Source organism: Neoarius graeffei, chromosome 26 (assembly GCF_027579695.1).
Source record: "Neoarius graeffei isolate fNeoGra1 chromosome 26, fNeoGra1.pri, whole genome shotgun sequence".
In the NCBI taxonomy this organism is placed as follows: Eukaryota; Metazoa; Chordata; class Actinopteri; order Siluriformes; family Ariidae; genus Neoarius; species Neoarius graeffei.
Window position 1 is genome coordinate 35,066,757 of NC_083594.1, and position 17,939 is coordinate 35,084,695.

At 42.3% G+C, this 17,939-nt stretch overlaps 1 protein-coding gene across 5 annotated transcripts in view; it reads right to left on the reverse strand.

Moving 5' to 3' along the window:
- Nucleotides 1-1,108: 1,108 nt before the first annotated feature.
- eif4g3a (eukaryotic translation initiation factor 4 gamma, 3a) overlaps nt 1,109-17,939 on the reverse strand; it is a 185,988-nt gene continuing 169,157 nt past the window's right edge. For all 5 annotated transcript variants that reach the window (XM_060910167.1, XM_060910166.1, XM_060910164.1 and 2 more), the window contains 4 exons: nt 17,411-17,557; nt 6,489-6,570; nt 4,614-4,760; nt 1,109-2,107 (listed from right to left, as the gene is read on the reverse strand). In XM_060910167.1, coding sequence (XP_060766150.1) covers nt 1,926-2,107; nt 4,614-4,760; nt 6,489-6,570; nt 17,411-17,557 — 558 coding nt within the window. In that variant the 3' untranslated portion in view covers nt 1,109-1,925. The remainder of the gene's footprint in view (nt 2,108-4,613; nt 4,761-6,488; nt 6,571-17,410; nt 17,558-17,939) is intronic.

Here is a 17,939-nt window from a genome sequence, read left to right on the forward strand (position 1 = left end):
AAACAGGAAAAACGTGGAAGAGTTTGGTCGCATCTAACTACAGCCCCAAAAAATACCATTGGCCATGCAGAGCCTAGCTACATTGCTAACAGGAGTGACAGCGCGTCTGACTGCGTCTGACTGACTGGGAGGTCGCGCAAAGCTCGGACAGGTACGGAGCAGCTCGTCTCAATTCAGATAAGAGCATATTTCATTATGGAAGTACGGTGGACTGTTCCTTTAAGGCTGGACACCCCTGATATATTGTATGCATCATTCTTCCATCCATCCATCCATCCATCCATCCATCCATCCATCCATCCATCCATCCATCCATCATCTATAACCGCTTATCAGTCAGGTTTTGAGGGAAGCTGAAGCCAATCCCAGGTGACTTTGGGCTCGAGGTGGGGTACACCCTGGGCAGGTTGCCAATCTATCACAGGGCTAACACGGAGACAAACAACCATTCACACTCACGTTCACACCTATGGGCAACTTAAAACAGCCTGTTGACCATTACGTTACAGGCGTTTAGCAGACGCTCTTATCCAGAGCAACGTACAACATATCCAGAACAGCCTGGCAAGCAGTTGGAGGTTAGGTGCCTTACTCGAGGGCACCTTCAGCCATTCCGACTGGTACAGGGAATCGAATCGGCAACATTTTGGTCCCAAAGCTGCCTCTCTAACCTTTAGGCCATGGCTTCCATATTCATATGCTTTTAAACTGTGGGAGGAAACCGGAGCACCTAGAAGAAACCCACACAGGCATGGGGAGAACATGCAAACTCCGCACAGAAAGGCCCCAGTCGGCAGTGAAGTTCAAACCCAGAACCTTCTTGCTGTGAGGTGACGGAGCTAACCACTGCCACAACATGCCACTCTTTGTATCCTTCTTGCTGTTCCACAGAAGTTCAGAGTTCCATAGAAGTTTTGACCATTGTGAACTTGAGAGCTCTGTTAGGTAGCAGTATTATTTTAATCAGATTTTCCTGTTTAATATGTGAAAAGCCATTATTTTAGGTCACTATGATGAAACTATTCTTATATAAAAATAATTTAATTTCAAAAGTATTATTAACATTATGAAAAATTCAATATCCCTTTAAAGAAAAGAACAAAAGCAGTACAGTACAATCGCTTTTATGGTGTTTAATGTATTTACAAGCTTTACACGTTCTCCAAAAGGTATTTCTCACAAGCAGGCAGGGCCACCATGAAACAGCTTAAACTTGCATTAGTAGTATTTGAATCATAACCCTTCAATTCATCTAGTGTTTATAATCTTCAGCAAGTTCTCCTATTTGTAAGTCCTATACATTCTTGCAAAACCTTTCTTGTGGTGAGAATTTACCCACATTCCTCACTGAATAAAAATAAAACAGATGCAATTATTGGGGTTACTCAGAACATGACCTCAGAAAACAGTCGGGGTTTTTTTCCCCTGCATCTCCGCCTTCATCCCAAAATTGTCCTTCCCCTTCAGGCTTGTATGACATGAATTCAGGAAGGGTGAGTACATTTTTCTTAATAGCCATTAATATTAAGGGCTTTCTGTTATTTCTATCAACATTCCTCTTATTGTGAAGACCTGCAAATGTTAAATAGACTTTGTGAATGTTTAAAAAAATAATAAATTAAGAATTTCAGAACCTGTTTAAGTTTCTTTTTTAAAAATAACAAAATGGAACAAAAATTGTCAAAATTTAAACCAAAAATATTTTCTATATATATATTTATATATGATACAGGGGTTTTAGTGCCCCCTTACTTCCAGAACGGAGCATTTCAGAATCCATACCACGAGAAACTCAGGCGCTACACACCGTGTCTGGCCATGAGTGAGCGCGTGTAGGTAGTGTGTTTGAGTTCAGACGGTACAGTTTTACACTTTTATTGGCAGCGTGCCGCCACGCGTCAATAGGTGGCCGCCGCCTCCTCACATCAATTTTCCTCGGACTCTTCCTCAGCCTCCCGTAACCAGGTGAAGAAGGCGGTGACGGACTTTAACGCTATGCCCTTTCCGTGCTGCTCAGCTGGGTCTTTACTTGTTTCCCACTTGTAGAAAGCATCTTCTGAAATCACGTCCTCGTCATAAAGGCAGTCAAAGAACATCCTTAGTAGATCTGTACAGTTAAGGAAAAGAATAAGGGTAAAAATGTCAAATTTGGACTTACTATATATATATATATATATACACACATACATACACACACACATACACACATATACACTACCGTTCAAAAGTTTGGGGTCACCCAGACAATTTTGTGTTTTCCATGAAAAGTCACTTTTATTTCCCACCATAAGTTGTAAAATGTAAAATAGAAAATATAGTCAAGACATTTTTCTGGCCATTTTGAGCATTTAATCGACCCCACAAATGTGATGCTCCAGAAACCCAATCTGCTCAAAGGAAGGTCAGTTTTATAGCTTCTCTAAAGAGCTCAACTGTTTTCAGCTGTGCTAACATGATTGTACAAGGGTTTTCTAATCATCCATTAGCCTTCTGAGGCAATGAGCAAACACATTGTACCATTAGAACACTGGAGTGAGAGTTGCTGGAAATGGGCCTCTATACACCTATGGAGATATTGCACCAAAAACCAGACATTTGCAGCTAGAATAGTCATTTACCACATTAGCAATGTATAGAGTGTATTTCTGATTAGTTTAAAGTGATCTTCATTGAAAAGAACAGCGCTTTTCTTTCAGAAATAAGGAAATTTCAAAGTGACCCCAAACTTTTGAACAGAAGTGTGTATATATATATATATATATATATATATATATATATATATATATATATATAAAATCACATCACACAAAAGAATAAAAAGCACGATACAGAATACTGAAGTATGTAAAAATAAAGCATATAAGCAAAGCAAACATAAGAATTTTACCAAAAGCACTATTCATTCATTTTAATAAAAACCTACTGCATGGTCATCCATTAAGCCTCGGTCACAACTGGCCGTACGTGCTCCTACGGCCGGTCTACATGCAAAAAACACATGGAGGGGCGCGTGAAACGCATGGAGGGCGCGCGTGTGATGTGCTGATTTTCGAGCCGCAGACCGGCCGCAGACCGGCCACAGAGGTTCTTTGTCATGTCAAACAAACTCTACGGGCGCTTACGTTTTTTTCAGGTTGCAAGACAAACTTATGGCCAACATGCGTCTTTCTCCACGAAAAAAAAAAAAAAAAAAAAAAAACGCAGTGATTTGGGAAACACCAAAAATCGCACGGCCAAAAAATCGTACGTCCGGTTGTGACCTAGGCTTTAATGATGAGACATACAGTATGTGTTTATCCAACAGCATGTATGAATTGAATCTGATTGGTCAAAAGGTGTTAATTAGTTAATTTTCTATAACAGCAGCTCTGACAAATCAAAATCACAGCTTTACCGTATATAAATGCAGTCATTTCAATACAGTGAAGTGTCTATAGTATTAACTCATTCACAGGGAGTTGCATGATGGACGCTGCACATAATCTAAGGTCTTTAAAAAAAAAAAAGGCTTTCTACAGGGAGCCTTTAATTTAACATTAAAGGAAGGACTCTCCAGTCAGCTCTATGCCAGTTCTTTGCAATGATCAGTTAAGTTTTCCAGCTTGGGAAAGTTTTCAGGACAGTCTTGGCAAAATGAAAAATTACCTTTTTTGTCTTATTCACTTAAAGAGAGAGAAAAAGAGACACTGGTGAAGGAATGACCGTTTATAGCTGCTTTAATGTCGGTGATGACCGGAACTAACCTGTTTAGAGGACATTTCACAGCATTAAATATCACTATAAAAAAAGTTCAAACGGAGGCATGTAATGATATATTGTGCGATAATACATCGTAATGCAAATTTATGATGATTCGAATCGATGAATTAAAAAATGAATTGTGCTATCAGGCTATGCAACGTCTTCGTTTTTCCTCGCTGTAATCGTGTTGTTTACTCAGCAGAGGGCACAATAACGCACAATAACGGGAATACACAAGAATGCCCTAGGCGGAAGTAACACAGCTCTAACGTCTCGAAAACACATGAAACAGATTTTGTGCGACTGACTGTACAAATAGATTTAACAAGAAATTGGAGCGCTCTTTTTTTTTTTTTACAGACTGCTGAAAGCTAAAGAAAAGAGAAGAAAATGCAGGGAGTACAAATATTCCAAGACGTTTATTAAGAAAAGGCCTTTGTTATTAACCTTTTTTTCATTTTTAATAAAAGGAATATTTCAGTTAATAGGCCATTATGTTTTACGCCATCCTTTATAAAATGTGGGTACATATTGTGAAAGAAATTCGTTTAATTTAACAAAAGGAATATTTTGTTAGTTGCTAAAAGAACAGGAAACTAAATATTACATTCTTTTTATTTTTTTCAAAAAAAATAATGGGAAAACTGAATCATGAACCCAGTACTGTGAATCGAATCATGAATTCGGTGAAATCGGTACAACCCCATTAAAAAGCACAGGTGTCGTTCTTCAGAAAATTCAAAATTGTACTCCTTGGTAAACTGATGTGGTGTAAGAGGAAGAACACACATTGGGATGTGCTGTTACTGAAACATTGTTTTATATAAGGAATAAAACACTCATCTCCAGAAAGTTGAAATGTGGCCACTTACTGGGTGGTTGATCCAAGGTCACTATTAATGCTTGCAGTGCATAAAGTGCTTGTAACTGTCGCTCAGTGTCTGAGTTAAGGTACTTTTGTAACACAGGGAGGTGCTTCTGGATGATGGCTGTATCCACTCTGCAGGATGTATTGTCATCTGTACAAAAGAAATAGAGCCAGAGAAAACATGGGTGCTCTGAAACGCAACCGTTGCTGCCAGTGTACTAAACCCATCACTTTAAGGCATGCTCATTACTGTCTGCAAGCCAGCTGCTGTGGCTTAATGAGACGTGGTTAATATGCATCTTTAAAAGGGATAAGGGTGTAGTAATTGCATAAATTGTCAGCCGAGAAACTCGGGATGCTAAAGAGGGAGAGAAATAGCATGATGGAGCAAAAGCACAGTGTGGAGTAAGGCTACATCCACACGACAACGGCAACGAGATGTTATTTAAAAATATATCGCGTCCAAATGGGCAACGATCAGTAAAATATCAGGTCCATATGGCAACGCAACGCTTGCTGAAAACGATGCAATACACATGCCACACCTCTAGGGGCGCTGTAAGACGGTCCCTTCGGAGACACCAGAACAATAGAAGAAGTAAGGACGCATGCGCATAAACTATTATGCGCGAGACTTCATATTAGCCACAAAGTCAGGAAAATCTGTTCGTAAAATTACATTATAATGACCAAATACAATGAAAAGTATTTTTCCAGTCTCACCTGTGAAAGGTAATCCCATGTGATCTCGTTTGGACGGCAAACCTGTTGGTACAGTTAAACGCAGCTAATCTTTATTCTCCGCTTTGACCTCTCCAATATGGCGGCGAGGATGACGTACGATTCTACGCGGAAGGCGGCGTCTTTAATGGTCCAGAATAAATTGAATGCTACACGTTGATGGATTCATTTGTTGTTTCTCACCTGTGAAAGGTAATCCCATGTGATCTCGTTTGGACGGTAAACCTGCTGGTACAGTTAAAGGCAGCACATGAATCTTTATTCTCCGCTTTGACCTATCCAATATGGCGGCGAGGATGACGTATGATTCTACGCGGAAGGCGGCGTCTTTAATGGTCCGGAATAAATTGAATGTTACACGTTGATGGATTAATTTGCTCCTCTACGCCCTTTTTGAGGAATGTATTGTCGGACTTAAATCAACATCTGAAGAGGTGAGATCGTTCCTTTTTTTCCCTATTTTTGCTGGCGGGATTGACTCTGCCCTAAGGGCTATTCTCTCTCTCTCTCACTTTGCACCATTACACAATAAATATTCACAGTGAAAATATTTTGTAAGCGCGTTTCATGAACCAAGTTATAGGATTTGTTGACAACTCGCATCGCAATGAGAAGATCATTGGCACTACTGGTGTTAAGAATCAGACCATTTCATGAATGAATATTTTGCTGTAGAGCTGCAGTGTTTGTACAATTGCATGTTTTTGCTTCACTATTACTGTCACTATTCTGCTTCTTGCATTACTACTGTGAACTAACACTGAACATAATAATAATAATAATAATATCCAAGCTCGTGTTTCACTCTCACTAGTGCTCTGTAAGGCTTTTTCCTGGTGATATTCGTTACACTTCTACCCGGTGTGCAGCACTCACAGTCATGTGGTTGTGACGTCATCGTAAACAAATCCGTTCTACTCATCCAGATGACTTCACAACGGCAACGTTGCCAGATCTTTCCACTCTGGAACCCGTTCTCAAAAAGATTGCGTTTTGGGCACCCAAAACACCGGTGCCGTGTGGACGCCAGGCCTAAACGATAAGCAATTGTATCGGAGTCACCTGAATCCGTTGCCGTGTGGACAGGGCCTTAGTCTGTAGTCGGGAGATTCATTTCCTGCATAAGGAGAATACTCACCTCCAACAGCTGCCTTGCAAACTGCAGTCATTAAAGCTCTCAGGAACGGGGGAGAGCTCATCTGAGATTCATCCACATTGGTCTGCAAGACAGGAAGTATATTATTTTACATTATACCTTTTCATAGGAATTATATAATAAATAGGGCTGTCGAAGTTAACGCGATAATAATGCATTAACGCGATCTCAATTTATCGCGATTAAAAAAAAATAGTGCCGTTAACGCAAATTCTAATTTGGCCCTGTGAGTCACCCGTAGTTCCTGTTGAGGCTTGTCGCGCGCTGCTTCAATAAGAGTACGTGTGAGTGATGGAGAAAGGTCTGTTAAACGGGAAGTTTCATTTCAAAAGTTTCATTTCAAAAGAAGAGTGTGATTGAGTTGGTTTTGGTATGCACTTTGCAGTTCTAAAATACTTTTGTAAAGTGAGATTTCAGTATGCTGTAGCACTGTGATATGACACGAAATGTCTTTATTGAAGTCCAACTGCAATTGATTTTTGTTTGCACAGTACTGTTAAGTCCTATAGAGAGCGTGCACGTGACGTCACGTGATATTTGTTTATCTGCCATCTTGGACGGCATGGCCACGCATAGAACTTAGACAAGCCCGTTCTAATTATCAAGTGTGTGGGAGTAGATCTTTCGAGAATGGTTATATCTTGTTCAGCATTTGGTTGTACCAATAGACAGGGCCAAAAGGAGGGCCTGTCATTTTATAGATTCCCCGCAGATGAGGAGAGACGCGCAAAATGGGTGTCCGCTGTGCGCAAGGGCGCAGATGGCACTGGGGACGGGGGGGGGACATGTCCCCCCCAGATTTATAGTGACCCCTATCTGTCCCCCCCACCCACCGTCCCTACGTAACGCGCCAAAAATAGGTAGAAAAAGTGAGGATTGATGTTCCGTTAGTTAGGCTACCTTACATTGCAGCACAAAGTTGAAATAGCAGCAGCAGCAGCCTTGTCAGTGATCAATCCACATTACACCGATTCAAGAACGGGAAAGGCTGGAGCAGATCCTTGCAGAGTTGGGAAAGCAAGGTGTTCAATTTTCCACGTAATTCTTGGTTAATAACACTGCACAGCTCATCCATTTGATAGCAGCAGTGTTTCTGCTATGACTAATGGTGCGTTCAGTTGTACTCGTAAGTTTAAAGGAACAGTCCACCGTACTTCCATAATGAAATATGTTCTTCTCTGAATTGAGACGAGCTGATCCGTACCTCTCCGAGCTTTGCGCGACCTCCCAGTCAGTCAGACGCGCTGTCACTCCTGTTAGCAATGTAGCTAGGCTCAGCATGGCCAATGGTATTTTTTGGGGCTGTACTTGGATGCGACCAAACTCTTCCACGTTTTTCCTGTTTACATAGGTTTATATGACCAGTGATATGAAACAAGTTCAGTTACACAAATTGAAACGTAGTGATTTTCTATGCTATGGAAAGTCCGCACTATAATGACAGGCGTACTAACACCTTCTGCGTGCTTCGACAGCGCATTGATACCTTCACTCGGAGTTGTACCATTTTTTTTTTTTAGACAGGGCGGACGGACCAGGGCATTCGCCCGTCTGGCCGTGCCCGACAAAGAGCGCTCTCGGCCGGCTTGGGAGGCAGACGGCAGCCCCTCCTGGAAGTGTGGTTTTACCATGGGCCTCATGCGGAAAAATGACAAAGTCCCAATTTTACCATGGGGCTCGAGTTGTACCATTTTTTTTTTAGACAGGGCGGACGGACCAGGGCATTCGCCCGCCTGGCCGTGCCCGAAGAGGAGTGAAGGTATCAATGCGCTGCCGAAGCGCGCAGAAGGTGTTAGTACGCCTGTCATTATAGTGCGCACTTTCCATAGCATAGAAAATCGCTACGTTTCAATTTGTGTAACTGAACTTGTTCCATATCACTGGTCATATAAACCTATGTAAACAGGAAAAACATGGAAGAGTTTGGTCGCATCTAACTACAGCCCCAAAAAATACCATTGGCCATACTGAGCCTAGCTACATTGCTAACAGGAGTGACAGCGCGTCTGACTGACTGGGAGGTCGCGCAAAGCTCGGAGAGGTACGGAGCAGCTCGTCTCAATTCAGAGAAGAACATATTTCATTATGGAAGTACGGTGGACTGTTCCTTTAAAGTCGGAAAAGCATTGAAATCTAGCATCTACCAGCATAAACGTTGGGGTTTTCGTTTCATTTCATTAACTGTCCATTTTTTTTCGAATTCCATGTTCCATGATGTCCCAGTTTTTAAACTGGGAAGCGGCAGAGAGATGTTTTTGGGACCTATTGAGTCTGCTTCGAGACGGTAAATTTGTTTGGCTGCAGAGGGAATTTTTTTTTTCGATCAGTTTTGTTTATTGGAAAAAAATACTTTTTATTTTTATTTGTGTGAATCTGTTGTTCAAGTGTTTATACTTCTGTTTTCATACACATTTTATGTTTCTAATCATTTACATGAAGGCACGAGTGTGAATCATTTCAATTTTATTTTGTTATTAATTTTTGGACATTTCCCTTTTTGTTAGAAGTTACAGTTAAAGTTTTTGTGATGAGATTCTTCATCCTGCTGAGATCAGCAAATGTTTAAATAAAACATGCAGAAGACATGAAGTTTTGGCGCGTGATTAACATACCAGACAAATAACAATTTGATCATGTATGGCTAGTGTTGACCAGGTAGGCCTTTGTCTACCAATGTTCATTCAGTTAGAAAACTCAGTGAAGCTTCAGTGTGTGTGTGTGTGTGTGTGTGTGTGTGTGTGTTTGTGTGTGTGTGTGTGTGTATATACACAAAATGGAATCATTTGCTGACAGCTCAGTCCCCCCAGTTCAAAAATCCTATCTGCGCCTCTGGCTGTGCGAAGAGAAAACTGGAACCCCAGTTGTACCAGCCGAATTTGCACCACCTATCACCAAATTGTGATCAAAAAAATATAACTGGTTTCCACATGGACGTGTAATATTAATGTTCTTAATAAAATATGTATACAAATGCATAACTTGTTTATAAAGTTCTTCCTATCAGATTGTGTAAAGTACTGAAAAAGAATATGTATGTTATTTTAGGCACATAGAGGTGCAAGAAAATATTTTTTTAATTTGTTTGAATATAGAAGCTGGACATATCTGTGACCCCTATACATTTATATCTGATATTGAATAATAATTCTGCACAGATAAAGATAGCGGTGATTTGTGATTTTTTTTTTCAGACAAAAACATACATATTTACAACCCTGTCATTATCTGGAACGGAGTTTAGATTTCGAACATTCTTACGATAAAACGTCCTGCATAGTCTCTTTATGATAAACGTCTTAATGCCACTTACCCGTGAGGTTATCAAGTAGACATTCTTCTTCGGAACCTTCCAGAGGTATAGTTGGGATACCCATCCCGCAACAAAATATTTATAAGCTTCCAGGCTCTTGTAAGCTTTGAGGGCTTTGCCAGTGTAACACGATTCACGATTAACGAGAAAATTGTAAATGTCGTGGTAATAATAAGAATAATAATAATAATAATAATGTTAAATTTATATAGCGCCTTTCAAAAAACCCAAGGACGCTTTACAATTATAAACAAGGGAAAATAAATAAATAAATAGATAATAAATAAAAAGTAAAAAGTCCACCAAGTAGGGGTCAGGATGTAATTCCCGTGGTGTAGCAGCCACAATCCCACCAAAAGGCGCACGAAAACAAGTCCCACATCTCCAGCACCGCCGCCGCGACGCTGTCAGCAACATCACTCAACACCACGCCGTGGATCCACAAAGCGAGCAGAGAAGCTCCGCCACGCAGAGCGCTGGTGTGTCCCAAACCGCCTGCACAGCCGCTGCGATGCCACCGAGCAACATCGCTCGGAACATCACGCCGAGCGTTAAAGCGCAGAGCGCTGGACAACCACGATGTAAAATGAGCAACGAGCTCACTGCAGTCCATAACTGGGAGCGCGGGCATCACCCACAGCGAACCAAGGCCTGGAGGGAACCGACGCCCAAACTAGGTCCGGAGCTACACCACAACCGGCGGACAAACAAACAAACATCAAACTACACAAACACACAGGAAAAAAAATAGAAAAAAGAAATAAAATAAAGAAGCTCCGGTGGTAGGCCAGCTCGGGCAAATCGCCGGCACCGCAGCTCCGAATTTCCCTGAACAAGAATTGCGGCAAGTTGTACGGAGCTGCAATCCGCAACCTGGAACACTTTTCCACGTAACGCTGCCTCACGTCACCTTCAAGATGCTGAACAAACTTAGACAAGTTATTGCGCGATGTAGATGGGGTATTTTCCGAATTTTCTTGGGGATTACTGCCTGGATCCATTACGCTCGCGCAAGGTAAACAATCCTGAAGCCGTCCAATATGGCGGAGTAAACACGGACGGGTCACGTGACTGCACATCCTCTATAGGCTGTGACTGAATACAACTCCAGCACAATTGAAGTTTTATTTCATTTTTATTTTCTTTTGTCACACATGTCTGAACTGAGACACAGTAGTATGTGACTACATGTTTTATATTTGAGACTACAGCTCCCTAATCCATCACAAAATCCAATTTTGTGTTTTGTATGTTCAGTACTGCCTAGTATGAGTGAATAAACTCCCTTACCATTTTCTCTTGTCCCAGCAGTTTTTAACAAGTACTTTTAGCATAAAATGTGTTCACCATTTTAATTGTAACATTTCACTTTAAAAGCCTTATTCATTTACACAGATTTAAAAAAAAATGCGATTAATCGCGATTAACTACACTGAACAAAAATATAAACGCAGCGGTCCATATTTTATGAAATACAAATGTTCAGATAGAAATTCATTTTCATTTTTATTTTCTATGTGCCCGAGCCCAGTCCAGACGAGAACGCTGTCGCCCAGCAGTCAGGTCCAATCCTCGATGAGGTCTACGTGCATGGAGGCCAGCTTCTCTGAGTCGGTTTCTCACAGTTTGACTGCTGACCCTGTGATTGTGTCTCCCCATGGTCTCATCTGCGGTCCGTGTTGCAGTCCGGCACCGATCACGCAGGTGGGTCAGACGGATATGCCGGTCTTGTGCTGGAGTGGCGACACGTGGCCTGCGTGCATGTGGCATGTTGTCTGTGGTGCCATGCTGCTGAAATCGTCGTCGGAGGCGGACTATCGTGGAATGCACCCCCAATTGACGCCCTACAGCTCTGATGGACATTCCAGCCTGCAGCATGCCAATGGCTCGTTCCCGGTTGATTCTGGTCATCTGTGGCATCTTGACATTTGAACATTTTTGTCATTTTAGGGTGGCCTTTTATTGGCCCTACATAAAGGATGGTCATGACATGCATTACTCAGTGAAATTTTTGTCTGCAATGGTCACACCCGACTGGATCATGGATTATCTCAAGTCTGGGCACTGCTCAGAACTTGAGTAGAGGGACATTTTTTTTTTTCAAAAAATGTTTACTGGTATGCTATACTATCATTTGATGTGGGCAGAAAAAAAATCAGTATCGGATGTACAAAATATATAAAATCTTTAGGTGCTGCGTTTATATTTTTGTTCAGTGTATATGAAATTCTGAGATTAATCGCGATTAAATTTTTTAATCGTTTGACAGCCCTAATAATAAATAAAACACAACAGGGTATGCTTGTGAAGGAAATTAAATCAGTGCTGGGGTGTGGAAGACTGAAGATATGCAGAGAGCTCAGGTCTGAACAGAAGTAGGAATGTTAACCGATGACCGTTTGACCGATGGTTGACCGAATCAGCGTCAACCGGTTAATTTTTTTTGGTTGTCGGTTAAAAAAAAAAAAAAAATCAATCGTTTTGAAGCTGCCGATTTTGAAGCGGAGAACCTGGAATTCTGTGTTGTAAACGCTTGGGGCATGCCATGCTGGGTAAGGACGACAGCTGACAAATCAGAAACTCCCATTCAGTCATGTCCCGCCCTCCCGCCCCAGTTGAAGACAGCTGCCACTCGGCGAAAGAAAAGTCTCAGTGTTGGATTACATTTTACTACGATGTTAACCAGGTACGTAACATCAAGGAAATTCTTGACTATCAAAGAAACAAGAACACGGCGCATGAATGAAGTCGATGGTTGATTAGTCTGGTGAATATTAATGTCAACGTAATAATAATACACAAGATCTGAACTAAAACCTGGTTACTCACTGATGTTACTTAGCATCAGACAGTTGCTATATTAGCTTAGCGGCTAATCAGCTCAGCTCCAGCTATCCCATTCCCAATGGCTGTGCACAATTAGCAGCCATGTAACCGTAATATCAGTAGCTGGAAAACAATTGCAGTATGACGTCTCTGTGGCTCACTTCGAAGAAAAGTGCCTAGTCCGTAGCAGTATGCAATATCAACACACCGCCTACTGCAGTTAACTGTAAACACCAGGGGCCGTATCGCTAAAACGTCCCATCTTCAATGAAAAGTTAAGATGGGACAAGTGTATGATAGGATTGTTTTCAATAAGCTACTCAGCGCAAGCACCGGTAGTGACTGAGCTAAAGCTTGCCGTTTAGAAAATGACGGCGATTTATTGAGAACATGTTCACACTGATATTTTTAATGCCAAGTTGCAACTTAACAAAAGTGCGTGCCCCTTGCTGACACGGCCGCAGACCCGGGTGGAGAAGGACAAGGACGAGGGGTCGAAGGGGGATTTCACGCTTCTCACGATGTCTCTAAGCTGGAGCCATTTGTCCTCCGCTCCAATACAAACCCCTCGACATCAGTGCTGCGTTTGACTAAGGCTACATCCACACGACAACGAGATGTTATTTAAAAATATATCGCGTCCAAATGGGCAACAATCAGTAAAATATCAGGTCCATATGGCAACGCAACGCTTGCTGAAAACGATGCAATACACATGCCACACCTCTAGGGGCGCTGTAAGACGGTCCCTTCGGAGACACCAGAACAATAGAAGAAGTAAGGACGCATGCGCATAAACTTATGCGCGAGACTTCATATTAGCCACAAAGTCAGGAAAATCTGTTCGTAAAATTACATTATAATGACCAAATACAATGAAAAGTATTTTTCCAGTCTCACCTGTGAAAGGTAATCCCATGTGATCTCGTTTGGACGGCAAACCTGTTGGTACAGTTAAACGCAGCTAATCTTTATTCTCCGCTTTGACCTATCCAATATGGCGGCGAGGATGACGTATGATTCTACGCGGAAGGCGGCGTCTTTAATGGTCCGGAATAAATTGAATGCTACACGTTGATGGATTAATTTGCTCCTCTACGCCCTTTTTGAGGAATGTATTGTCGGACTTAAACCATCATCTGAAGAGGTGAGATCGCTCTTTTTTTTCGCCATTTTTGCTGGCGGGATTGACTCTGCCCTAAGGGCTATTCTCTCTCTCTCTCACTTTGCACCATTACACAATAAATATTCACAGTGAAAATATTTTGTAAGCGCGTTTCATGAACGTTTCATTATAGGATTTGTTGACAACTCGCATCGCAATGAGAAGATCATTGGCACTACTGGTGTTAAGAATCAGACCATTTCATAAATGAATATTTTGCTGTAGAGCTGCAGTGTTTGTACAATTGCATGTTTTTGCTTCACTATTACTGTCACTATTCTGCTTCTTGCATTACTACTGTGAACTAACACTGAACATAATAATAATAATAATAATATCCAAGCTCGTGTTTCACTCTCACTAGTGCTCTGTAAGGCTTTTTCCTGGTGATATTTGTTGCACTTCTACCCGGCGTGAAGCACTCACAGTCATGTGGTTGTGACGTCATCGTAAACAAATCTGTTCTACTCATCCAGACGACTTCACAACGGCAACGTTGCCAGATCTTTCCACTCTGGAACCCGTTCTCAAAAAGATTGCGTTTTGGGCACCCAAAACGCCGGTGCCGTGTGGACGCCAGGTCTAAACGATAAGCAATTGTATCGGAGTCACCTGAATCCGTTGCCGTGTGGACAGGGCCTAAATGTTTCGCGCTGTAGAAAAGGTAATGCGAGTGGAGGGCAGCGACTGGGACTGAATGTGCGGATGCTCGCGGTTAGATTTAGAATAGATTCTAATAATTCCAATTCTAGAATTTTAAACTCACAGGTTAACCGGCTTTAACCGGCTAATGAGGCTCGGTGGTCGGTCAAGATTTTTTTTTAGTTTTCGCCATCCCTAAACAGAAGTAGCTTTACGTATTAGAAGGACACGCTGACATCTTCTGAGGTGATTAAAGAGCATTAGCACAGTGAAGTGAAAAAGGAAGAAATCTATAAACCTAAGCCTATATTGGTGAAGACGACTAAGGGTCTACTCAAACTACGCACAGTATGACTGTCTTGCCTAGTGTGTGTACACCCTAATGGGAGAAATCAGTGCAAATTTCTATATGTAGTGGAAGTTCATTATGTCTAACTATTAAAGCTATTTTAAGTTCGTTTCTTAAGACAAGGATTTTTTAAGATGTTACCTTGTTGACAGTTTCGGCGAGAATCTTCCGCCTTCTTCAAAACAGTCACCAGATGTCGAGAAAGAAAAAACACCGAAAAAACAAACCGGGGCTTTGTCACACTACCATACCTAAAAGGAGTTACAGAACGCATCCAACGATCCATGAGGAAATACCACATCAACACCCCGGTCAAACCATACAAGAACCTCCGACAGCTGCTAGTTCACCCCAAAGACAAAATAAAACTGGACAATAAATGCAACGTCATCTATGAAATCCCTTGCCGTTCATGTAATAAAGTCTATATTGGTGAAACGGGCAGATGCTTCCATACTCGTAGGAAAGAACACCAAATAGAATGTGAAAAAGAAACAACAAAAAGACTCACAAGATCCGAAAAAGAAAAAGCAAACCAAGAAAACTTAAAATCAGCCATTTCAGACCACTGCAAACGACAATCATATAATGGATTGGGAAGAGGCCAGAGCCATTCGCGCTGAAGAAAATAGATACCAGCGTTGGATTTTGGAGGCAGTGGAGATACGCAAGCGGGCGCAGAGGACGATGAACCGGGATGAGGGAGCGTACGCGCTGTCACACACCTGGAGCGCAGTCCTGGGGGAGCGACCTGACAGCAGGAGGCGTGAACTACCTGTCAAATTGGGCGGGACGTTCACGCCTCCGTAGCGTAACATCAGCTGATAAGGCACGTCACCACTCGACATCTGGTGACTGTTTTGAAGAAGGCGGAAGATTCTCGCCGAAACTGTCAACAAGGTAACATCTTAAAGGGATAGTTCGGGATTTTTGACATGAATCTGTATGGCATCCCCATCAATAGTGTCGTGCAAACACACTGACTTACCCCTGACAGCATCCTGCGAGTCCAGTTCTTGTCCAGTTTTGGTCCAGACGAAAGTAGTCCGGCAAGTTTGTTGGGGTCACGAAAGTAAAACATTTTTCATCTCAAAACAGTATGTGTTCAAAAGAGTGATATATTTGCATCACAAAACCGTTGTCAAATAAAAAGTCAGACCTCGAAATCGCTTGGCACTATTTTCTCTCCCTTCTTATCACTGCGCGCTGCCGCCAGGTGACAGCCACGGCTGGTTCATTCATTGTTTACTAGTGATGGGAATTTCGGCTCTTCTTACTATAAGGAGCCGGCTCTTTCGGAAGATTTTTTATAATTATTTCTCATGACTTGTACATTCGGCGGCACAGTGGTGTAGTGGTTAGCGCTGTCGCCTCACAGCAAGAAGGTCCTGGGTTCGAGCCCCGGGGCCGGTGAGGGCCTTTCTGTGCGGAGTTTGCATGTTCTCCCCGTGTCCGCGTGGGTTTCCTCCGGGTGCTCCGGTTTCCCCCACAGTCCAAAGACATGCAGGTTAGGTTAACTGGTGACTCTAAATTGACCGTAAGTATGAATGTGAGTGTGAATGGTTGTCTGTGTCTGTGTGTCAGCCCTGTGATGACCTGGCGACTTGTCCAGGGTGTACCCCGCCTTTCGCCCGTAGTCAGCTGGGATAGGCTCCAGCTTGCCTGCGACCCTGTAGAAGGATAAAGCGGCTAGAGATAATGAGATGAGATGAGATGAGACTTGTACATTCACATCGAGTACACATATCAATGCAAATTAACACGAAGGGATTTACTAGACCAATTTATATCTGGAACTATTTTCAGCCACAGCACAGGCAAAGCACCGCTGCAGACGCAAAGACACCGCGCAGCGCCTGAAAACGGGCGCGCAGCGCCTGAAAACGGGTGCGCAGCGCCTGAAAACCCGTTTTCAGGCGCTGCGCGGTGTCTTTGCGCCTGCAGCGGTGCTTTGCCTGTGCTGTGGCTGAAAATAGTTCCAGATATAAATTGGTCTAGTAAATCCCTTCGTGTTAATTTGCATTGATATGTGTACTCGATGTGAATGTACAAGTCATGAGAAATAATTATAAACAATCTTCCGAAAGAGCCGGCTCCTTATAGTAAGAAGAGCCGAAAGAGCCGAAATTCCCATCACTAGTAAACAATGAATGAAGCAGCCGTGGCTGTCACCTGGCGGCAGCGCGCAGTGATAAGAAGGGAGAGAAAATAGTGCCAAGCGATTTCGAGGTCTGACTTTTTATTTGGCAACGGTTTTGTGATGCAAATATATCACTCTTTTGAACACATACTGTTTTGAGACGAAAAACGTTTTACTTTCGTGACCCCAACAAACTTGCCGGACTACTTTCGTCTGGACCAAAACTGGACAAGAACTGGACTCACAGGATGCTGTCAGGGGTAAGTCAGTGTGTTTGCACGACACTATTGATGGGGATGCCATACAGATTCATGTCAAAAATCCCGAACTATCCCTTTAAAAAATCCTTGTCTTAAGAAACGAACTTAAAATAGCAAATTTCTATGATTTAGGAAATAAAGACGATTTTACAAAGGGAATTCATGTGCGTCAGAGAGTGTGTGCACGTGTCGGAGTGTTAGTCCAGCTTTACCTCGACCCAGTCAAATATCTGCTCATCACTGGCCAGGTCCTCTAGCAGGAGACGCTCAAGCTGTCTGTGCAACTCATCTGGGGTGAGAGTGGGCATGGGGGGAGCAGAGTGGGCAGAGGAACAGTCGGACAGTGTGAACTGCAGCTTCTGGAAGGAGGAGAATGGAAGGAGAACAAAAAGCTTTGCAACACAAAAAGGAATGAATGTTTTTTGCACATCACATTTTTATTTTGGAACCTAGTAAATTTTTGTGAATTTAAAGGGGAACTGAAGGCAAATTTTTTTTATCATCAAAATTCTATTTCTCTCATTTTATAAAATGTAGGAATGCATTTCTGACTGCTATTTTGTCACTGCTATAGCAAGTTATGAGTGTTTGAAATATGCTGTGTAATATATCAGTCCATATGTCAAAGCAATGGCCGTAAAGCCTAGGTCACAACCGGACGTACGATTTTTTGGCAGTGCGATTTTTGGCGTTTCCCAAATCGCTGCGTTTTTTTTTTTTGTGGAGAAAGACGCACGTTGG